This window comes from Macaca thibetana, chromosome 3 (genome assembly GCF_024542745.1).
Source record: "Macaca thibetana thibetana isolate TM-01 chromosome 3, ASM2454274v1, whole genome shotgun sequence".
NCBI lineage: Eukaryota > Metazoa > Chordata > Mammalia > Primates > Cercopithecidae > Macaca > Macaca thibetana.
In genome coordinates, this window is record NC_065580.1 from 129,736,862 (window position 1) to 129,762,359 (window position 25,498).

At 39.2% G+C, this 25,498-nt stretch overlaps 1 protein-coding gene across 3 annotated transcripts in view; it reads left to right on the plus strand.

Moving 5' to 3' along the window:
* TPST1 (tyrosylprotein sulfotransferase 1) overlaps window positions 1–25,498 on the plus strand; it is a 146,020-nt gene that overhangs the window by 59,632 nt on the left and 60,890 nt on the right. For all 3 annotated transcript variants that reach the window (XM_050783582.1, XM_050783584.1, XM_050783583.1), the window contains exon 3: window positions 18,653–18,851. In XM_050783582.1, the coding sequence (XP_050639539.1) occupies window positions 18,653–18,851 (199 nt within the window). The remainder of the gene's footprint in view (window positions 1–18,652; window positions 18,852–25,498) is intronic.

The following is a 25,498-nucleotide window of genomic DNA, read 5'->3' on the forward strand; positions in this document are numbered from 1 at the left end:
AATGAAGTTAGACTCTTACCTCACATCATATACAACCACCAACTCAAAATGGATCAAAGTTTTATCTTGAAAAAACATTATTTTTTTCTTTTGAGACAGACTCTCACTCTGTCACCCAGGTTGGAGTGCAGTGGTGTGATCTTGGCTCACTGCAACCTCCGCCTCCTGGGTTCAAACGATTCTCTCACCTCAGCCTTCTGAGTAACTGGGACTACAGGTATGTGCCATCACACCCAACTAATTGTTGTTGTTTTCTTTTTTTTTTTTTTTTTCTGGTAGAGATGGGGTTTCACCATGTTGGCCAGGCTGGTTTTGAACTCCTGACCTTAAGAGAATCACCTGCCTCGGCCTCCCAAAGTGCTGAGATTACAGGCATGAGCCACCCGCACCTGGCCTCAAAATGGATTAAAGGTTTAAATGTAAAACCTGAAACTGTAAAACTACCAGAAGAAGACATAAGGGAAAAGCTCTATGACATTGGTGTGGGCAATGAATTTTTGGATTTGACCTCAAAAGCATTGGCAACAAAAACAAAAAGGGTCATACGGGATTATGTCAAACAAAAAAGCTCTGCACAGTAAGGAAAACTATGAACAGAGCGAAGAGACAACCTATGGAATAGGATGATATATTTGCAAACCATACATCTGATATAGAGTTAATATCCAAAATATGTAAGGAACTCAATTCGGCAAGAAAACAAATAATCTAAAAAATGGGGCTGGGCGCGGTGGCTCAAACCTGTAATCCCAGCACTTTGGGAGGCCCAGATGGGCGGATCACGAGGTCACAAGATCAAGACCATCCTGGCTAACACGGTGAAACCCCATCTCTACTAAAAAAATACAAAAAACTAGCCGGGCGAGGTGGCGGGCGCCTGTAGTCCCAGCTACTCGGGAGGCTGAGGCAGGAGAATGGCGTGAACCCGGGAGGCGGAGCTTGCAGTGAGCTGAGATCCGGCCACTGCACTCCAGCCTGGGCGACAGAGCCAGACTCCGTCTCAAAAAAAAAAAAAAAAAAAAAAAAAAAACAAAGAACCTGAACAGACATTTATCAAAAGAAGACATACAAATGGCCAACAGTTATATGAAAAAAATGATCAGCATCGCTAATCATCAGAGAAATGCAAATTAAAAGTACAGTGTACCTCATACATGTTAGAATGGCTATTACAAAAAAGGTAACAAGTGTTGCCAAAGATATGGAGAAAAGGGAGACCTATACACTGTTGGTGATACTGTCACTTGGTACAGCTGTTATGGAAAACAACATGGAAGTTCCTCAAAAAATTAAAAATAGAACTACCATATGATCCAGCAATCCCACTACCAGGTATGTATCCAAAGGAATTGAAATCAGTATGTGGAAGAGATACCTGCACTCACATGTTCATTACAGCACTGTTCACAATAGCCAAGATATCAATCCAAGTGTCCATTCACAGATGAATGGATAAAGAAAATGTGGCATATATACCCAATGGAGTACTATTTAGCCTTTAAAAGGAGGAAATCTTGTCATTTGCGACATCATTAATAAACCTGTAGAACATTATTGTAAGTGAAATAAGCCAGGCATGGAAAGACAAATACTTGGGATCTCATTTCTATGTAGAACCTAAAATAGTCAAATTCATAGAAGCAAGAGTAGAATGGTGGTTACCAGGGCCTGGAGGTTAAAGGAATGGGGATTAGAGATGTTGGATTAAAGGATATAAAATTTCATTTAGACAGGAAGAATAAGTTCAAGAGATGTATACTGTGGTGACTATAGTTAATAACAATGTATTCTATACTTGAAAATTGCCCAGAGAATAGATTTTAAATGTTCTCATGACAAAAAAGTGATTATGTGAGGTAATGCACATGTTAATTAGCTTGATTGAGCCATTTCACCATGTATACATATTTTAAAACATGTTATATATTCAGTTTTTATCAGTTTATAAAACTAATTTTTTTTAAAGTATTGATGTTGAAAAGTTTGATCTAATTTTCTTCTCCTGTAGGTAATTTGCACACTTTGCTTAGCTACTCAAAATTTTTTTTAAAGTACAATAATTTTACTAGAGTATGTTTTATTGGTCATCATAAAGCAGATATTCTCAGATACACCTTGTGTTCTGTCAATATATAGGTTAAGAAAGCTTTTTTTAAAGAATATTTTCTTAAATTTTGGTTTTTAGTATTTGCTGTGTTCCCTAACTTTGATTTTCTTCTTCAAAGACTCCTATTTTTCATGTTAGGCTTTTTTTGCCTGTTAATATTTTTCACTTTCTTTTGAATTGTTTTTTTAAATTTTAAATTTATTTCTTCTATATCTATGTATTTTTTTGAGGCAGAGTCTCACAGGCTGAGACTCACAGGCTGTCTCCCAGGCTGGAGTGCAGTGGTGTGATACTGGCTCACTGCAACCTCTGCCTCCTGGGAGTATAGGCACGTGCCATCATGCCCAGCTAATATTTCTTCTATTTTCAATTATTTTAAATTGGAAAGCTTTTAAATCTTTGAAGGCATTCTATTTCACTTTTAATTTGTTTTAAGATTCTCTAGCATTTATTAACTCGTCTTCCTTCTAGTTTAGTTTATTTCTGTAATGATTTTTCCTTTCATTTCTAAATTCCTGAGCTCTATCACCTTATTTCTAATATGATTTATGTATCATTTTCTCAATGTCTTTTAGCTTGTTTTAAAATAGTAAATTACAATTTTAATGTTTTGTGGCATGTCTTTTTTTGTTTATAGGAATGTTCTTCTTCTCTGTTTTCTTTTAACAATTCTTTATGATATTTGACCAAATACTTTTTTGTCACTCATTTTTACTGAAAAACAGTTTTCTCAAGCTTTTGGGAGGAGGAATAGTTCAAGCTGTCTTTATTAATTTCATAGCTCTCCCTCTCCTGTTTTTCGGTTTTGTTCTGGTAAAGCATTAAATAATATGGTGGCTTGCTGTCTGAGACTTCCTGACTCCATACCCTTCCTTCGCTTGTATCTGGGCCTTCTCTTTCCTTTGTCTCTGTCACCATTGTAATAGCCCAATTCTGATTCTCTTCCCAGAAGTTTCTCATTGCGATGTCCTGTCCTGTAGTTTTGGCTGGTTGGTTTCAAGTTCGTGTTTCCCATCTTTCTCTGGCCCCTGCCAGAACCTACCAGAGGCCCTTATAGTCACTTTTTGGTTTGATGAAACCCTTCCCAATTTCACCTGGTGTTCTCAAATAGGTCTGCTCTGATTTTTAGAGTTTGGTTTATGGCTGCTTTGGTGTTTCCCATTCTTGGGTTTCAGAAGCATCGTTGCTTCTTTTTCTTCCACCAAATTAACATTCATTCCATGCGGGGATTGTGGTTACTGTTGGTTGTCTCCACGAACTTGTATTTTGGAGTTTGTGAACTACTTTGTCATCTAGTTTTGTTGTCCTCGGTGTTTTAGTTTTGTTATTGGATTGCTTTGTATGTTTTTAGGGAATGATTTGGTGAGACCAAAACTATTCACAATAGTTTTTTCTATTTGGATGATCGCACCAAATTATCCCCTAAATCTATCCAAATCAGAAAATCTGTTCAAATAGGAAAAACTATTCTGTGATTACTCAGATTCCCTCTCATTTCCAGTGCTTAGACTCTGAGTGACTAGGGAGTCATTGCAGGATTTTGAGCAATGAAGTGACATGACCTGACTGGTGTTTTAAAGACTCTGTCTAGTGATAGACTGAGAATAGACCACAGGGATGTAGAGGAAGAAGCAGGGAGACCTATTAGAAGAATGTTGCAGAAATAGGCTGGGTGGATCACTTGAGGTCAGGAGTTCGAGACCAGCCTGGCCAACATGGCAAAACCCTGTCTCTACTAAAAATACAAAAATTAGCTGGGCGTGGTATTGGGCGCCTGTAATCCCAGCTACTCAAGAGGCTGAGGCCGGAGAATTGCTTGAGCCCATGAGGTAGAGGTTGCAGTGTGCTGAGATTGCGCCACTGCACTCCAGCCTGGGCAACAAGAGCAAGACTCTATCTCAAAAAAAAAAAAAAATTGCAGAAATCCAGGTGAGAGATGTTGACTTGGACTAGGTGAGCAGCAGTGGAGTTAATGAGAAGTGGCCAGATTTGCATATATTTTGAGGTATAGTTGATAAGATTTCCTGATGGATTTGATGTGAAGTATGAGAGAAGGTAGTTGAAAAATAACTCTGGTTTTGTCCTGAGCAACCATAAGAACGGAGTTGCTTTTAACTGAGATTAGGAGACTGAGGCTGCCTTGCGGTTAGGGTACACTTTGGGGTGACATTAAGAGTTCAGTTTGGACTATGTTGAGCTTGAGATAGTTATTAGACTTCTGAGTGAAGATACTCTTTGTGATTCTGTGAGTCCCATGATAACATGAGGTAAAAAAAGAAAGACATTGTTTATCATAGAACATTGGAAAATATGGAAAAGTTAGATAAGAAAATAAAAATCATGCTTCATTGTAAACATTCTGATATGATTCTAAAACATACATATAACATGCATATAGAACACATTGCTTTTTTCTTTCCAACTTTTAGGTTCAGGGAGTACATGCAAAGGTTTGCTAGAGGTAAATTGTCTGTTACAGGGGTTTGGTATACAGATTGTTTCATCACCCAGGTAATAAGTATAGTACTCTGTGGGTAGTTTTTCGATCCTCATCTTCCTCCCACCCTCCACCCTTAAGTAGGCCCCAGCGTCTGATGTTCCCTCCTTTGTGTCTATGTGTACTCAGTGCTTAGCTAGCACCTCTAAGTGAGAACATGCAGTATTTGGTTTTCTGTTCCTGTATTAATTCGCTTAGAATAATGGCCTCCAACTCCATCTATGTTGCTGCAAAGGACACGACTTCATTTTTCTTTTATAGCTGTGTAGTATTCCATACTGTATATCTACCACATTTTCATCATCCAGTCCACTGTTGTGTGGGCATTTAGGTTGATTCTATGTCTTAGCTATTGTGAACAGTGCTGCGATGAACATACAGTTACCTGTGTCTTTGTAGTAGAACGATTTATATTCCTGTGGGTATATACCCAGTAAGGGGGTTACTGGGTCTAATGGTAGTTCAAGTTCTTTGAGAAATCTCCAAACTGCTCTCCACAGTGGCTAAACTAATTTACATTCCCACCAGCAATATATAAGCATGCTCTTTTCTTATTTTGTTTCGTTTTGTTTTAAAACTAAAGCTTATTCCGGCCAATTTACTCTTACTGTTTTGTAATAACAGCTCTTAGATCAGAAACGGTCTTTGTTTTAAACCTTCCTATCAATATTAAACACAATGATGTTGGGGTAAGAGAGGCCTTTTCTCTAAATGAAAATACAATACTTATTCTATATAATTCTAGAGGGCCCAGAGATGTGGAAATAATGTATTTGTAAGAATTATATTAAACAATCTTTATTTGATAAATAGTACCTTACAATCCTAATGCTATCTATCAAACTTCAGTAAGAGCAATTTCAGCATCAAGTAATGAACAGTAGCTAAACTAACAAGAGATCAATCAAAAGGGCTTTAAATGGAGCAGCACCAGCTGATGTGCTGCCAAGGCTCTGGGCATTCAGGACTCTACTACAGGGAAAACAGAATCAAACTGGCAGGTGCTCTGGACGCAAGCCCTCACATTGTGACCTGCCTCCCTCCTGGGGGCCTGGTGGCCCACAGTCCCCTTGGCACTTCTCAGCCCCTGTGGGCTGCAGATGGAAATCCAGACACCAATGGACAGCTTGGGAAAGGCTGGAACTTGACCTCACAGTCACCTGGCTTCTGCCTATTGTGGTTGTTTTCTTTCCAGAGCACCTAGAGCACTCACACAGTGGACACGGCAGTCATCCAGCCTTCTTGGGCTGTTTTCTCATAGAAGAGGATCTTCCTCTGAACATTGAAAGTGTCTTTCTTCAATTCCTGGACCAGATCTTGGGCCATCTTCTTGTAGGTCATGGGTCTGTCACACACGGTTCAAGTTTTTGTGGCTATTGTGAATGGGATTGTGTTCTTGATTTAGCTCTCAGCTTGGGTATTGTTGATGTATGGAAATGCTATTGATTTTTGTACAATGATTTTGTCTCCTGAAACTTTGCTGAAGTTGTTTATCAGATCTAGGAGCTTTTGGGCAGAGACTGTGGGGTTTTCTAGGTATAAAGTCATATTGTTTGCAAATATGGAAGATAGTTGGCTTTCACTCTTCCTGGATGCATTTAGTTATTTTTCTTACTACTCTATCTAAGACTTCCAGTACTGTGTTGACTAGGAATGGTGAGAGAGGGCATCCTGTCTTGTTCTGGTTCTCAGTGGGAATACTTCCAGTATGGTATGCTTCCAGCAGCACATCAGCTAGTGCTGCTCCCTTTAAAGCCCTTTTTGTTGATCTCTTGTTAATTTAGCTACTGTTCATTACTTGATGCTGAAATTGCTCTTATTGAAATTTGATAGGTAGCATTAGGATTGTAAGGCACTATTTATCAAATAAAGATTGTTTAATATAATTCTTACAAATACATTATTCCACATCTGTGGGCCCTCCAGAACATTCAGCATGTTCTGGATGTTGGCTGTGGGTTTGTCATAGGTATCACTTATTATTTTGAGGTATGTTCCTTTGATGCCTAGTTTGTTGAGGGTTTTTAACATGAAGGGATGCTGAATTTTATTGAAAACATTTTCTGTGTCTTTTGAGCTGATCATGTAGTTTTTGTCTTTAGTTCTGTTTATGTGATGAATCACATTTATTGGTTTGTGTACGTTGAACCAACCTTGCATCCTAGGGATAAAGCCTACTTGATTGTGGTGGATTAGCTTTTTGATGTGCTTCTAGTTTCTGTTTCCTAGTATTTTGTTGAGGATTTTTGCATCTACGTTCATCAGGGATATTGGCCTGAAGTTTTCTTTTTTTGTTGTTTCTCTACTAGGTTTTGGTATCAGAATGATGCTGACCTCATAGAATAAGTTGGCAAGGAGTCCCTTCTCCTGAGTTTTTGGGAATAGCTTCGGTAGGTTTGGTACGAGGTCTTCTTTATACATCTGATAGAATTTGGTTATGAATCCCTCTGGTTTAGGGCTTTTTCTGGTGGGTAGGTTTTTTAGTACTAATTCAGTTTAGGAACTCATTATTGGTCTGTAGAACACATTTTCACAAAATTGAATTTCTATTGTATATACATTTTAAAATCTTCTTTCACAAGATGTGACCTGAGCATTTTCTAATAGTGAAAGTCTTTGAAAACATGGTTTTTAATGGTATTTCATTACATGCTTTACTGTAATAAACCTAACCACTTGGATTATGTACTTTCACTCTTTCCTTTTTGCATGTCTGTTCCATCCTCTATGCTTTAATCTGGAGGATTTGGTTTCTTGTAGTAGTTGCTGGGTATCATAATTCAGACCTGTGGTTTGGCAGTCAGCCTGGCTGTAGTGTTTAACTGAGTCTCGTGGAAAATCCATGCTTAAAATGGATGTCATGGAGGATTATATTCACCTCAGTCATTCAAGACTTTGGCATAGACCCCATTCCTTGAGGAGGAGTTGCTGCCACTGTGACTGCCACAGAGGGAAGGAAGCCTGGGCACTTGGGACTGCGAGAACTTGCAGAGTCACAGATATCTTGTCTCAGTGTACATGGGCTGTGTGTGTTGAAATGTACCAGTCTGTGAGGCACTGTGTTTTGAGGTCCCAGTAAGCTAAAGGTAGGTAGAATGGTATCTAGTTCGTACCCTAGTATGCTTTAGATCTAAGTGTTGGTTAATTCTGGAAGGATTGAAGGAATAGGGGAGATTTAATGAGCTCCATGCAGTTCTGCAGGTTATTATCAAGAAAAGAAAATCAGGCTGTCAGTTCCAGGCCCATTTCTCTATAATCACTGTATCCTTTTGAACAAAAGTTGGCAAACTTTTTCTGTAAAGGGCCAGATATTTTTAGCTTTGCAGGCCATATGATTTCTGTTGTAAGCACTGAGCTCTTCTGTTATAGAGCAAAAGCAGCCATAGGCAGTACAGGAACAAATGGCCATGGTTATGTTCTAGTAAAACTTTATTTACATAGCAGGCAGCAGGCCAGATTGGAGCAATAGTTGTCAACTCCTGCTTTGAAAATGTTTTGGAAACTGTGTCTCTGTCGGTTAGTGGTCATTATCCCCAGTCTCTTAGGATCAGAGTTTTTCTTAGATTACAAAGCTGGATCATACAGACCTGACTTCCAGGTCTGCGTTCTCTCCACTACACTCTGCTGCCTCTTAGAAAAACATAAACTAAATAACTAGAACCCATGGAAAGAGGGAAAAGCCAAGCCCAGAGAGCTGACGTGGGACTAAGAGACAACTGTAAGAGTTTCAATGTGGAATGTTTATGTGGCTCCCCAACCAGACCGTGACCTCCTTGAAGATTGGGACTGCATCGTATCTTGTTCTCATTTTCTATTTTATTTTAAAGATCTATCCTTTGGGTTGAACAAATGTGTTTCTTGAACCAGATAAGTGCAACACTGAGTAAACTCTTGTTTCTTTTCTCCCTTCCATCCTCCCAACTTAGTAGCTTCAGTACATTCTTAGCTCTCCTTACTTGCTATTCTCTCAACATACCAGGTGACTGGGCACAGTGGCTCACGCCTGTAGTCCCAGCACTTTGGGAAGCTGAGGTGGACAGATCACCGGAGGTCAGGAGTTCAAGACCAGCCTGGCCAACATGGCGAAACCACACTAAAAATACAAGAATTAGCTGGGTGTGGTGGCGTGCACCTGTAATCCCAGCTACTTGGGAGGCTGAGGCAGGAGAATCACTTGAACCCAGGAGGCAGAGGTTACAGTGTGCTGAGATTGCGCCACTGCACTCCAGCCTGGGTGACAGAGCGAAAGTCTATCTCAAAAAAACAAAACAAAACAAAACAAAAAAACAAACACCAGGTTCTCTCATGAATGTAAATAGTGATGTGGTCCTTCTGTCAGGAAGACATCACCTGAGACCACACACACAGAAAGCCTAATTTTCCTTAGGATACAGTCCTACATCAGGGTTGACAAAGTTTTTTTGTAAGGGTTAGATAGTAAATATTTTAGGTTTTGCAAGCCATATGGTCTCTTCCTCAGCTACTCAACTCTGCCATTGTAGTACAAGAGCAGCCATAGACAATCTGTACATGAATGAGTGTGGCTGTGTTCCAGTAAACTTTACTTACGGATATTGATATTCGAGTTTCACATGATTTTCATGTGTAATGAAATGTGATTATTTTTATTTAAAACAAAACATTAAAAATGTAAAAGCCATTTTTTCCTGAAGGCCAGACAAAAACAGGCAATGTGAACCAATTTAATTTAATGTGTGACTCATAGATGCTAACCCTTGCCTTAGCTGCTTAGTAACTTGCCCTAGTCATGTGTTACCCCATGAAAAGAATGGCCTACTTCTGTCATATTGCCTCTAACCTCTGTCACTTCATTTATGATGCTGTGTATTAGTCATGTGTACCTTTGTCTCTCTTGCTGGATTCTGAGCATCTTGAGAGGCAGGCCATGGCCTAGTCAGTCATCTTTGTATCCTTAATATCAAACCTTAGACTTGACTTGGCACATAGTGGGTATTTAAGAAGTGACTGTTGGGGGGCGGAGCAAGATGGCCGAATAGGAACAGCTCCAGTCTCCAACTCCCAGCGCCAGCGACACAGAAGACCGGTGATTTCTGCATTTTCAACTGAGGTACTGGGTTCATCTCACTAGGGAGTGCTGGACAATTGGTGCTGGTCAGCTGCTGCAGCCCAACCAGCAAGAGCTGAAGCAGGGCGAGGCATCGCCTCACCTGGGAAGCGCAAGGGGGAAGGGAATCCCTTTTCCTAGCCAGGGGAACTGAGACACACAACACCTGGAAAATCGGGTACCTCCCACCCCAATACTGCGCTTTAAACAAACGGGCACAACAGGAGAGTATATCCCACACCTAGCCGGGAGGGTCCCACGCCCACGGAGCCTCCCTCATTGCTGACATAGCAGTCTGCGATCTAACCGCAAGGCAGCAGCGAGGCTAGGGGAGGGGCGCCCGCCATTGCTGAGGCTTAAGTAGGTAAACAAAGCCCTGGGAAGCTCGAACTGGGTGGAGCTCACAGCAGCTCAAGGAAACCTGCCTGTCTCTGTAGACTCCACCTCTGGGGACAGGGCACACCTAAACAACAACAAAAGCAGCAGAAACTTCTGCAGACGCAAACGACTCTGTCTGACAGCTTTGAAGAGAGCAGTGGATCTCCCAACATGGAGGTTGAGATCTGAGAAGGGATAGACTGCCTGCTCAAGTGGGTCCCTGACCCCTGAGTAGCCTAACTGGGAGACATCCCCCACTAGGGGCAGTCTGACACCCCACACCTCACAGGGTGGAGTACACCCCTGAGAGGAAGCTTCCAAAGCAAGAATCAGACAGGTACACTCACTGTTCAGCAATATTCTATCTTCTGCAGCCTCTGCTGCTGATACCCAGGCAAACAGGGTCTGGAGTGGACCTCAAGCAATCTCCAACAGACCTACAGCTGAGGGTCCTGACTGTTAGAAGGAAAACTATCAAACAGGAAGGACACCTACACCAAAACCCCATCAGTACGTCACCATCATCAAAGACCAGAGGCAGATAAAACCACAAAGATGGGGAAAAAGCAGGGCAGAAAAGCTGGAAATTCAAAAAATAAGAGCGCATCTCCCCCGGCAAAGGAGCGCAGCTCATCGCCAGCAATGGATCAAAGCTGGACGGAGAATAACTTTGACGAGATGAGAGAAGAAGGCTTCAGTCCATCAAACTTCTTAGAGCTAAAGGAGGAATTACGTACCCAGCGCAAAGAAACTAAAAATCTTGAAAAAAAAGTGGAAGAATTGATAGCTAGAGTAATTAATTGCAGAGAAGGTCATAAACGAAATGAAAGAGATGAAAACTATGACACGAGAAATACGTGACAAATGCACAAGCTTCAGTAACCGACTCGATCAACTGGAAGAAAGAGTATCAGCGATTGAGGATCAAATGAGTGAAATGAAGCGAGAAGAGAAACCAAAAGAAAAAAGAAGAAAAAGAAATGAACAAAGCCTGCAAGAAGTATGGGATTACGTAAAAAGACCAAATCTACATCTGATTGGGGTGCCTGAAAGTGAGGGGGAAAATGGAACCAAGTTGGAAAACACTCTTCAGGATATCATCCAGGAGAACTTCCCCAACCTAGTAGGGCAGGCCAACATTCAAATCCAGGAAATACAGAGAGCGCCACAAAGATACTCCTCGAGAAGAGCAACTCCAAGACACATAATTGCCAGATTCACCAAAGTTGAAATGAAGGAAAAAATCTGAAGGGCAGCCAGAGAGAAAGGTCGGGTTACCCACAAAGGGAAGCCCATCAGACTAACAGCAGATCTCTCGGCAGAAACTCTCCAAGCCAGAAGAGAGTGGGGGCCAATATTCAACATTCTTAAAGAAAAGAATTTTCAACCCAGAATTTCATATCCAGCCAAACTAAGTTTCATAAGTGAAGGAGAAATAAAATCCTTTACAGATAAGCAAATGCTTAGAGATTTTGTCACCACTAGGCCTGCCTTACAAGAGACCCTGAAGGAAGCACTAAACATGGAAAGGAACAACCGGTACCAGCCATTGCAAAAACATGCCAAAATGTAAAGACCATTTAGGCTAGGAAGAAACTGCATCAACTAACGAGCAAAATAACCAGTTAATATCATAATGGCAGGATCAAGTTCACACATAACAATATTAACCTTAAATGTAAATGGACTAAATGCTCCAATTAAAAGACACAGACTGGCAAACTGGATAAAGAGTCAAGACCCATCAGTGTGCTGTATTCAGGAGACCCATCTCACATGCAGAGACATACATAGGCTCAAAATAAAGGGATGGAGGAAGATTTACCAAGCAAATAGAGAACAAAAAAAAAAGCAGGGGTTGCAATACTAGTCTCTGATAAAACAGACTTTAAACCATCAAAGATCAAAAGAGACAAGGCCATTACATAATGGTAAAGGGATCAATTCAACAGGAAGAGCTAACTATCCTAAATATATATGCACCCAACAGAGGAGCACCCAGATTCATAAAGCAAGTCCTTAGAGACTTACAAAGAGACTTAGACTCCCATGCAATAATAATGGGAGACTTCAGCACTCCACTGTCAACATTAGATAGATCAACGAGACAGAAAGTTAACAAGTATATCCAGGAATTGAACTCATCTCTGCAGCAAGCAGACCTAATAGACATCTATAGAACTCTCCACCCCAAATCAACAGAATATACATTCTTCTCAGCACCACATCGCACTTATTCCAAAATTGACCACATAATTGGAAGTAAAGCACTCCTCAGCAAATGTACAAGAACAGAAATTATAACAAACTGTCTCTCAGACCACAGTGCAATCAAACTAGAACTCAGGACTAAGAAACTCAATCAAAACCGCTCAACTACATGGAAACTGAACAACCTGCTCCTGAATGACTACTGGGTACATAACGAAATGAAGGCAGAAATAAAGATGTTCTTTGAAACCAATGAGAACAAAGATACAACATACCAGAATCTCTGGGACACATTTAAAGCAGTGTGTAGAGGGAAATTTATAGCACTAAATGCCCACAAGAGAAAGCAGGAAAGATCTAAAATTGACACTCTAACATCACAATTAAAAGAACTAGAGAAGCAAGAGCAAACACATTCAAAAGCTAGCAGAAGGCAAGAAATAACTAAGATCAGAGCAGAACTGAAGGAGATAGAGACACAAAAAACCCTCCAAAAAATCAATGAATCCAGGAGTTGGTTTTTTGAAAAGATCAACAAAATTGACAGACTGCTAACAAGACTAATAAAGAAGAAAAGAAAGAAGAATCAAATAGATGCAATAAAAAATGATAAAGGGGATATCACCACCGACCCCACAGAAATACAAACTACCATCAGAGAATACTATAAACACCTCTACGCAAATTAACTAGAAAATCTAGAAGAAATGGATAATTTCCTGGACACTTACACTCTTCCAGGACTAAACCAGGAAGAAGTTGAATCCCTGAATAGACCAATAGCAGGCTCTGAAATTGAGACAATAATTAATAGCCTACCAACCAAAAAAAGTCCAGGACCAGATGGATTCACAGCTGAATTCTACCAGAGGTACAAGGAGGAGCTGGTACCATTCGTTCTGAAACTATTCCAATCAATAGAAAAAGAGGGAATCCTCCCTAACTCATTTTATGAGGCCAGCATCATCCTGATACCAAAGCCTGGCAGAGACACAACAAAAAAAGAGAATTTTAGACCAATATCCCTGATGAACATCGATGCAAAAATCCTCAATAAAATACTGGCAGACCGGATTCAGCAGCACATCAAAAAGCTTATCCACCATGATCAAGTGGGCTTCATCCGTGGGATGCAAGGCTGGTTCAACATTTGCAAATCAATAAACGTAATCCAGCATATAAACAGAACCAAAGACAAGAACCACATGATTATCTCAATAGATGCAGAAAAGGCTTTTGACAAAATTCAACAGCCCTTCATGCTAAAAACGCTCAATAAATTCGGTATTGATGGAACGTACCTCAAAATAATAAGAGCTATTTATGACAAACCCACAGCCAATATCATACTGAATGGGCAAAAACTGGAAAAATTCCCTTTGAAAACTGGCACAAGACAGGGATGCCCTCTCTCACCACTCCTATTCAACATAGTGTTGGAAGTTCTGGCTAGGGCAATCAGGCAAGAGAAAGAAATCAAGGGTATTCAGTTAGGAAAAGAAGAAGTCAAATTGTCCCTCTTTGCAGATGACATGATTGTATATTTAGAAAACCCCATTGTCTCAGCCAAAATCTCCTTAAGCTGATAAGCAACTTCAGCAAAGTCTCAGGATACAAAATTAATGTGCAAAAATCACAAGCATTCTTATACACCAGTAACAGACAAACAGAGAGCCAAATCATGAATGAACTTCCATTCACAATTGCTTCAAAGAGAATAAAATACCTAGGAATCCAACTTACAAGGGATGTAAAGGACCTCTTCAAGGAGAACTACAAACCACTGCTCAGTGAAATAAAAGAGGACACAAACAAATGGAAGAACATACCATGCTCATGGATAGGAAGAATCAATATCATGAAAATGGCCATACTGCCCAAGGTTATTTATAGATTCAATGCCATCCCCATCAAGCTACCAATGAGTTTCTTCACAGAATTGGAAAAAACTGCTTTAAAGTTCATATGGAACCAAAAAAGGGCCCGCATCACCAAGACAATCCTAAGTCAAAAGAACAAAGCTGGAGGCATCACACTACCTGACTTCAAACTATACTACAAGGCTACAGTAACCAAAACAGCATGGTACTGGTACCAAAACAGAGATATAGACCAATGGAACAGAACAGAGTCCTCAGAAATAATACCACACATCTACAGCCATCTGATCTTTGACAAACCTGAGAGAAACAAGAAATGGGGAAAGGATTCCCTATTTAATAAATGGTGCTGGGAAAATTGGCTAGCCATAAGTAGAAAGCTGAAACTGGATCCTTTCCTTACTCCTTATACGAAAATTAATTCAAGATGGATTAGAGACTTAAATGTTAGACCTAATACCATAAAAACCCTAGAAGAAAACCTAGGTAGTACCATTCAGGACATAGGCATGGGCAAAGACTTCATGTCTAAAACACCAAAAGCAACGGCAGCAAAAGCCAAAATTGACAAATGGGATCTCATTAAACTAAAGAGCTTCTGCACAGCAAAAGAAACTACCATCAGAGTGAACAGGCAACCTACAGAATGGGAGAAAATTTTTGCAATCTACTCATCTGACAAAGGGCTAATATCCAGAACCTATAAAGAACTCAAACAAATTTACAAGAAAAAAACAAACAACCCCATCAAAAAGTGGGTAAAGGATATGAACAGACATTTCTCAAAAGAAGACATTCATACAGCCAACAGACACATGAAAAAATGCTCATCATCACTGGCCATCAGAGAAATGCAAATCAAAACCACAATGAGATGCCATCTCACACCAGTTAGAATGGAGATCATTAAAAAGTCAGGAAACAACAGGTGCTGGAGAGGATGTGGAGAAATAGGAACACTTTTACACTGTTGGTGGGATTGTAAACTAGTTCAACCATTATGGAAAACAGTATGGCGATTCCTCAAGGATCTAGAACTAGATGTACCATATGACCCAGCCATCCCATTACTGGGTATATACCCAAAGGATTATAAATCATGCTGCTATAAAGACACATGCACACGTATGTTTATTGCGGCACTATTCACAATAGCAAAGACTTGGAATCAACCCAAATGTCCATCAGTGACAGACTGGATTAAGAAAATGTGGCACATATACACCATGGAATACTATGCAGCCATCAAAAAGGATGAGTTTGTGTCCTTTGTAGGGACATGGATGCAGCTGGAAACCATCATTCTTAGCAAACTATCACAAGAATAGAAAACCAAACACCGCATGTTCTCACTCATAGGTGGGAACTGAACAATGAGATCACTTGGACTCGGGAAGGGGAACATCACACACCGGGGCCTATCATGGGGAGTGGGGAGAGGGGAGGGATGGCATTGGGAGTTATACCTGATGTAAATGACGAGTTGATGGGTGCTGATGAGTTGATGGGTGCAGCACACCAACATGGCACAAGTATACATATGTAACAAACCTGCACGTTATGCACATGTACCCTAGAACTTAAAGTATAATAATAATAATAATAATAATAAATAAATAAATAATAAAAAAGAAGTGACTGTTGAATTTGAATTTTATGCTTGATATGTATAAAATGTCATTTCTGCTGATCTTAAAGATAAGCACTTGACTGATATGCATAGGTTTCCTGTGTTCTTCCCCTTGAGAGGCCATAGTTGACTGCATTTGCTGCTAGCGGCTCTTATAAACTCAGTGGTTATATAGCAAAGCCTTTCCAAAGTCTTTTAATTTAGAGCTCTTTTTCAGACAGGAAATGATTATACTTTTTCTTCAACTCATTTATTCAATCATAATGATAAATATGGCTTTCACTATTCTGATGAACCAGAGCTATCATCAGTGTGAAATAATAATAGACATGGTTTAGTGAGCATCTACTATATTCCAGTCAATTAGAATTTTTTCTCTAGATTTTTGGTGACCTTCTGATTACTGTTAATTTACATGTTTTTTATTTTTCTCTACATGTCAAAGAAAAAGCAACAACATAAAAAACCCACATGCTTTTTCTTCATACTATCTATATTATTGAATGACAGACAAACATCTGTCCTTCAAGTCAAGTATGAATTAATCATAGACTCCTTTCTCTTCTTCGGCCACTGTCTTTCCTTTTTTTTTTTTTTAAGATGGAGTCTTACTCTGTTGCCTAGGCTGGAGTGCAGTGGTGTGATCTCGGTTCATTGCAAGCTCCATCTCCCAGGTTCAAGCGACTCTCCTGCCTCAGCCTCCCAAGTAGCTGGGATTACAGACATGCACCACCACACCTGGCTAATTTTCGTATTTTTAGTAGAGAGGGGATTTCGCCATGTTGGCCAGGCTGGTCTCAATCTCCTGACCTCAAATGATCCATCCACTTCGGTCTCCCAGTGTCTTCGTAGTTTTAAAAATTATCTTTGGAATTTGTCTTGTCTCTATTTCTAATTCATTTAATCTACTTGAAGCCTTAATCATTTATTTTCTTCTAATATGTTGAGCATCTATACCGATTTTCCTGACCCCACTTGCCTCATTCTCCAATTATTCTTCCCATAGTTATCAGCACTGAATGCTAATAATAGTACTTTGTTCATATTAGTTGTTATTAAAACTCTTCAGCTGGGTTCAGTGGCTCACGCCTGTAATACCAGCACTTTGGGAGGCCAAGGTAGACGGATCACGAGGTCAGGAGATCGAGACCATCCTGGCTAACACAATGAAACCCCGTCTCTACTGAAAAAAAAAAAACACAAAAAACTAGCCGGGCAAGGTGGCGGGCACCTGTAGTACCAGCTACCCAGAAGGCTGAGGCAGGAGAATGGTGTGAACCCGGGAGGCGGAGCTTGCAGTGAGCCGATACCGCGCCACTGCACTCCAGCCTGGGCGACAGAGCCAAACTCTGTCTCAAAAAAACAAAACAAAACAAAACAAAAAAACCATTCTTCATTTATTCCTTATTATCCTCAAGGTAAGCCCAGCTTCCCAGTCATGATATACAGGACTCTCTGTGTGACCCCAATACTTAACACAGATGTGTTTCAGATTTCAGAATTTTTTGGATTTTAGAAAAGTAATACGGTTTATGCAATACACATATGACATCCTCTGCTCATTTCTGAACACTTATGGGAGTGAATGGCAGGTGCTTTTAATAATTACACTGGGGTAAATTATGCTAGGTGTAAACTGGACCTGTCTTGGGCAAACCAGGATGTTCTTTACACAGGTTAAGAATGTCAAGCAAAGAACATTAGGGATGAAGCAATACAAGGAGAACAGATAGAGAGAAGGGAGCAGTGGGTTAAGTGGAGTCCTGGAGAAATATTTGAAAAGGGAGAAAGGAACATGGCTCTTGAGGCAGGGGGGAAACCTGGAGCAGGTAGCCTCACGAATCCCAGGGAAGAGGAATTGTTTTTCTATTATTTGAGAAGCAGAGCCCCTTTAGGAGACTCCTCATCAGATAATGGTTATTCAGTGAGGGGTCATATTCTTAATTAAAAGGGCCTTTACCTTTTCTTAGAATACTATGTTTGAATGACTTTTTATGTATTAGGATATAAAAGTCTCTTTTAAGCATTTCTATTTTATAGTCATTGACCAAAATCTAATTCAGATCCAGCTTAAATCCAAAAGTCATTTCATGCTACGTTTTATCCTGAGGTTGCTAGTTATTTAGTCAAATACTGTGAGTATAATCACTACAGGCTTAGAGTAAATTTCCATGTCAAGAGGTAGAACACATTTATTCTGTAATATTGAATCCTGTAATATTGAAAATAAAAAACAGCCCTTTTTTTTTTCTTCTATAGAAAATAAGATTTTTAAGGAAGTCAGCAGGAAAATAGAACAAGTGAATATTTTACATTCTTAGTGGTTTATGGTTGGCCGTTTTCCCCCAACATTTTGTTATGAAAAGTTAAAATGTACAGAAGAATTGAAAGTCTTATGCCCACCAGCTAGATTCTTTCATTAACATGTTGCTGTATTTCCTTTATCACTGTCCATCTGTTTTACCATCTGTTTGTCCCTCTTTCCATCCATCCGTCTGTCTTTTTTTTTTGGTAAGCATTTCAAGTAAGTTGACTGGCACTTTTTCTAAGCAGCCGTATCTTTATTTTGTTACTGTTTTTTTCCTGGATGTTGTAATTACAGTGTCAAGATATTTAATGCAGATGTTTCAGCTAACCCTTTTTCCTATTTCTAGAAATCTGAGATTGCCAATAATCCCTGACAATCTTAAATTCTTTTTTAATTCTGGTAAATAGTGTCAGACCTGACTAGAGCCCTCTTTCTCAATTGTTTTGTAATCCAGACAATTAAAACCATTAGTCATTAAAACATAATTTATAGTGGTTTTAAAGCATGACTTTCTAAATTTTAAATCAACATTTATTCATATTACGTTGTTTTCAGAGTGGAGAGATCTACAGACCAAGTCATCAAGCCGGTCAATGTAGCAGCTCTATCCAAATGGGTTGGGAAGATACCGCCAGATGTTTTACAAGACATGGCAGTGATTGCTCCTATGCTTGCCAAACTTGGATATGACCCGTATGCCAACCCACCTAACTATGGAAAACCTGATCCCAAAATTCTTGAAAACACTCGAAGGGTAAGTGAGATTTTTTAAAGCAACTGAGAAAACTAGATTTGGAATTTGGGATCCGAATACTTTTTTTCTTATTTTATTTCTTGCTATTTAATGATCAGAAAATTATTTTGAATTAGACACATTTGGGCCCAGCAGCCTGGCACGGTGGCTCACGCCTGTAATCCCAGCACTTTGGGAGGCCGAGGTGGGTGGATCACAAGGTCAGGAGATTGAGACCATCCTGGCTAACACGGTGAAACCCCGTCTCTACTAAATACACAAAAGATTAGCCAGGCATGGTGGCAGGCGCCTATAGTCCCAGCTACTCAGGAGGCTGAGGCAGGAGAATGGCGTGAACCCGGGAGGCGGAACTTGCAGTGAGCAGAGATCATGCCACTGCACCCCAGCCTGGGTGACAGAGCGAGACTCCATCTCAAAAAGAAAAAGAAAAAAAAAAGAAAAATTTGGGCCCAGAATAGGGCTGACACGTGTAGTTTCAGCACTTTGGAAGGCCGAGGTGGGAGTGAGCCCAGGATTTCAAGACTAGCCTGGACAACATAGTGACACCCCATCTCTACAAAAAATATAAAAATTAGCCAGGCATGGTCACGTATGATTCTAGTCCCAGCTACTTGGGAGGCTGAGGTGGGAGGATTGCTTGAGCCTGAGAGGTCAAGGCTGCAGTGAGCTGAGACTATGCCACTGCACTGTAGCGTGGGTGACAGAGCAAGACCTTGTCTCAAAAAAAAAAAAAAAAAAAAAAATGAAGAAAAATTCTATTTGTAGAATACTTTCTTATCAGAAGTCTTCCACTGCATTTTAAGGATAACTGGCTAATTGGGGATACTCCTTAGGGTATTTTGCTCAGTTTCTAGGAGTAAAACTCACTGTTGGGAGATTTATTCTCAGCCAATTACTGCAGATCTGCATAAATACTATAATTATTAGTGACCTTACTTCTGATTTCTTTCTTTCTGTAAATCTAATAGCCACTTTACTTTAAACCTTTGTTTAGATGAGGCATAATTTTTGGATACCTAAAGGCTAAACATTGGTTACACTAGAAAAATTATTAAACACTAGTCTTCTGATTAAGAGAAAGTTGCTATTAAAGTGACATTACAGTTTTTATTTTAATAAGTTATGCTCACGTCTTTACAAAATATTGTTTCGGAAAGTGCTGAAAACTCAGAGCTAATTAGATTATATAGCCTACCAGTTGAGTCTATTTCAAATCAGACCTTATATATTATTTTCTTTATTGCAGTAAGATCTGTTTAACATAAAATTTACCACTCTAACATGTTTAAAGTGCACAATTCAGTGGCATTAAATACATTCACATTGTTGTGCAACTGTCACCACCATCCATCTCCAGAACATTTTTTGTCTTCCCAAACTGAAATTCTGTACCCGTACTCTTCATTCCTTAGCCCCTGTCAACGGCAGTTTTTTGTGTCACTTACATATATTTTTTGAAACTACATTTCAAATAAGACAACCGTGTTAGCGTAAGTTCACTGATAAGCTATTTGATTCCAAGGTGAAAATTCCTTGGCTTTGTCTGGTATTCTCTTGTTTATATCAATGTCCTTCCCTCCCTACAACCATATGCCATATCATCTCTTTATTCTGTCTTTTGATAACTTTAATTGACAAATTTATGCCACATTTATTTCATGAGATTAATTTCTATGTGAATTCCTTTCTCTTAGGTATTACTTTTATTTCCCTTTTTCAGTTCATCATTAGCAGCTATATGAGAAGAGCTGCCTTCTTATAAACCATCACATATGAGGGCAAATTAAAAAAATAATCACTATCCTCTTTATGCTTTTCATATATATATAAATATTTCCATTATAAAAATATAATCATTATATGAAACTTACAAAATTAAAAGGACAAGAGAATAAAAATCACCTGTAATGTTACCACCTATACATATACACATATTATTCTTTTTTAAATTTTCTTATTTATTTACACATATTTTCTTAATATTTTGATGTATTTTCTCTCCTTTGCATTATGTTAAACAAAGGTAAGATTACATATATCATCTTACCTTTATATACACACAGTTTTGTATCCAGCCCTTTTAATATTCATGAGCATTTTCCCATTGTGTGCATGCTTTTTAAACATAATTTTTGTAGTTTTATACCTTCATAGACGCCACCTTAAATTCTTTCTGAAACACAGTAGTAAATGAATGAATAAATCAACAAACAAAATATATTTCCCTAGTAGATGTTCTATAATTGATTTTACCATTTTGTTGTTTACAGTTTTCTCTTTGACAGATTGTGCTACAGTGAACATCTTTGCACATACTCAATTTTAGGATTTTTTTTTTTAAGGTAGGACCGATAAAAGTAGAATTAAACCAGGGTAAAGTATATGAGATTTTTAAAAGGTGTTTGATATCTATTGATATTAAAAAACAACAACAACAAAAAAAACCTTTGGGCTGGCCACAATGGCTCACACCTGTAATCCCAGCATTTTGGGAGGCTGAGCTGGGTGGATCGCTTGAGCTCAGGAGTTCAAACCCACCTGGACAACGTGGCAAAATCCCATCTCTACAAAAAATACAAAAGTTAGCCAGGTATGGTGGCACATGCCTGTGGTTTCAGCTGCTTGGGAGGCTGAGGTGAGAGGATTGCTTGAGCCTGGGATTTTGAGTTTACAGTGAGCTGAGATTGTGCCACTGCATTCCACCCTGGGTGATGGAGTGAGACCCTGTCTCAAGAAAACAAAAACAAAAAACAAACAAAAAACCTTTGAACTACCAGCACAATTGAGGTAATTTATTTTAGATTTTTGTTGGTTTTAATAGATTTCATTGATTAATATAATTGAACATTTTTCAGTTATTAGCTATATGTATATATTCTTTTATGAACTATCTTTTAAGTTTTTCCTTTATTTATTTGAGACAGAATTTTGCTCTGTTGGCACAATCTTGGCTTACTGCAGCCTCTGTCTCCTGGGTTCAAGTGATGATTTTCTTGTCTCAGATGGAATTATAGGCACACGCTACCAAGCCTGGCTAATTTTTTTTTTTAGTTTTAGTAAAAATAGGGTTTAGTCGTGTTGGCCTGGCTGATCTCAAACTCTTGACCTCAAGTGATCTACCTGCCTTGGCCTCCCCAAGTGCTGGGGTTACAGGCGTGAGCCACTCTTTCTTTCTTTCTTTTTTTTTTTTTTTTGAGACGGGGTCTTGTTCTTTCTCCCAGGCTGGAGTGCAGTGGCGCTATCTCGGCTCACTGCAAGCTCCACCTCCAGGGTTCACGCCATTCTCCTGCGTCAGCCTTCCAAGTAGCTGGGGCTACAGGCGCCCACCACTACGCCTGGCTAATTTTTTAAGTTTTCATTAGGAGACGGGGTTTCACTGTGTTAGCCAGAATGGTCTCGATCTCCTGACCTCATGATCCACCCACCTCGGCCTCCCAAAGTGCTGGGATTACAGGCGTGAGCCACCGTGCCCAGCCAGCATGAGCCACTCCTTAAAGTGTTATATGTATTAAAGTTTTGTGAGCTCTTTGTAGTTGGTAATTCATAGCTTTCTCCTTTGCACAATAGTGAAAGGCTTTTTTTTATTACCAAGATACATGTACAGTGCTATTTTGAAGGTTTTATAGCATTAAAAATAGCAAAATGAAGACATTATAGTTTTCTTACATGCAAATTGGCTTGGCTAGATTATCCTTTGCTTTCTTGAGTGATGGGTTGGGAAGAATGCTATGGTTTGAATCCATGTGACCAAAGAATCTATGTCATACACACTCTTGGTTTTTGAAAGGATTTCAAAATAACACACTGAAATTTAAAAACACCCACCTTTTTTTTTTTTTCCTGTCTCTGCCTATCTTTAAAGTGACAGATAATTTTGAGGAAGAAAAGATGAAGTGTGAACTATAATGGTGTTTTTGGGCCTTTTGTGGTAATGCATACAAACTGACATTCTTGTCTTGTGAGGGTAGATTTCATAAGACCTTTTTGCAAAGTAAATCCTGTGTATCTTCAATGCTTTTTTGCCTGTAATAAGTCAGATGCTAATGTATCCAGCACTGATGGTCATGAGGTTTTTATAAAGCAGTGCTTGAAAAGAGATTGTTGATTGTTAGCTATGATATGAGATGGGCCCCAGAGAAAGAGGTGGCTGGGGAAGGTGTTTTTCCTTTTTTTTTTTGAAACAGAGTCTCGCTCTGTCGCCCAGGCTGGAGTGCAGTGATGCGATCTCGGCTCAATGCAAGCTCTGCCTCCCAGGTTCACACCATTCTCCTGCCTCAGCCTCCCGAGTAGCTGGGACTACAGGCGCCCGCCACCAAGCCCAGCTAATTTTTTGTATTTTTAGTAGAGACGGGGTTTCACTGTGTTAGCCAGGATGGTCTCAATCTCCTGACCTCGTGATCCACCCGCCTCGGCCTCCAAAAGTGCTGGGATTATAGGCGTGAGCCACGGCGCCCGGCCTGGGAAGGTGTTTTTCTTAGTTATGGTGTGAGAGTGGGAGAAGAATCACATTTTAACTGAGAATTTAGAATGTGGATCTCTAGGCCTAAAAATGCTGGTTTTTTCTTTTTTTTTTTTTTGTACAATTCTGGGTAGTCTGCAAGTAATAATGAGTCAGCACATTTTAGGGACATATTGCCCAATATTGAATAGATAATCATGCTTCATGGTTACTGTGATTCACATAGTAAATTGGTAATGAAATGTTAACATATTTTGTACCCTATTCCACCATAGTCTATAATCCTAAAATTATAGCACATTTCAATAAATAGTGCTGTCTAGGTTACATCCTTAGCCTTCTTGCATAGATTCTTAACCTTTTTAGACTTAAGAACTTATTTGAGAATTTGATGAAACATGTGGATCCCCACCTCAGAAATACAGACATATGAATACACAGATTTTACCCACAATTTCAGTAGATACCTACATGTTACAAAAGTCCATCAGATTAAGGACTCCTATTACCCACAATTTCAGTGGATGCATAGATGTGCCAGAAGCCTGTCAGATTAATGACTCCTATTTTATAGTCTCTTTGCTCAAGCTCATCCACTCATAGGGCTTTCATTACAACCTATTTGCTGATAATCATAAATCTGTATTTCCTAGTGGGTCTCTTTCCTGAGCCCCAGGTTCGTTATTTCCAACTGTCTTCTGTATGTGTCCACAAGGATGCTCTCAAGGACCTCAAATTCAAAGTCCAAAATTGAATTTATTGTCTAAACTTGTTCCCTGAGAGGCAGAAGCTAGGTGAAATTGTTCATTAAACTGTGCAGGAATCCACCTTGAGAGTGGGGATGATGCTGTGCTCATCTATACTTGCAGTACCTATGAGCCAGAGAGCAGATTTGAGGAACAGAGTCCTCAGGGCACATAGCTCAAGTCCCACAACAATTCAAGGACCTGGTTGCTAAACTAAGAGAGAGCTGAAAAGCAGATCTAATTTATGAATGGAATATTTAGTTGGAAACCTGAGTAGATAGTACTGAGGAAGAGCAAGTGATCAAATGGAAAAGCATGTATCAAGGTGCAGAACCCACAGTAACAGACAAGAAGAAATGTGAAAATGAAGTCAGCTGGGACAGGGGTTAGATTAAATCCCTAAACCAAACAGCAAAAAGCTGCAGCAGTTGGAATTGATATTCTTACATTAAAGGTGAAGCCTGGAATGAATGCATAGTTGTGTTTTCTGGTTCCTATACCCAGCAAAAACTGCTTGTTCCTGTTCTTTCTGTCTCCATACTTAGCATGCTTATTCGCCCAGTTACCCAAATTAGGTCTCCTTACTTAAAATTCGTGAATGACTCCACTGTTACTACAGGATAGAGTCTAGACATCTTAGAATGGCATTTACTTTTCTAGTATTTGGATATTCTCTCATTATCTTTTTGTTGTTGATTTCTAATGTGACCATTATGGTCAGAGAACACTCATTATGGTTTGTTTCAGTCCTTTGAAATATATTGAATATTGCTTTATGGCCAGTATGTAGGTCTTATGTGATTACTTGAAAAAATATGTATTCTGTGATTATTGCAGAGTTCCGTAAATATCAGTGAGGTCAAGTAATTTTATAGTGTTGTTATAGTCTAAATGTTATTTGATTTTTTGGTCTGCTTTATTAATTTTGGGAAAATTATGAATTTTTCCATTTTTCCTTACATTTCTAGCAATTTTGTTTCATGTATTTAGGATCTCTATTTTTGGGAACACACCCATTCAGACCTTCTTGAAGAATTAACTCTTTTGTAATTATGAAATAGTTCTCTGTATCTCTGATGTTACCGTCTGAAAGTCTACTTTGTCAGATATGAATATAGCCACAACAGTGTTTTTATGTATACTATATACATGGTGTATTTTCCCCATTGTTTTACTTTTAATCTGTGTCTTTATATAGCTGGCTTTGTTTGTTAATCCAGTTTTATAGTCTCTGCCTTTTAAATGGAGAGTTAATCCACTTATATTTAATGTAATTATTCATTTGATTGGATTTAAAACTACCATCTTGCTATTTGTTTTTTATTTGAATCATCTATTTTTGTTTCTTTGTTTGCCTTCTTTTGGATTAATCTTTTTTAGTATTCCATTGTTTGTATTATCTCCTCTTTTTAGCTCCACCTCTTTGTTTTTTTTTTGTTTTG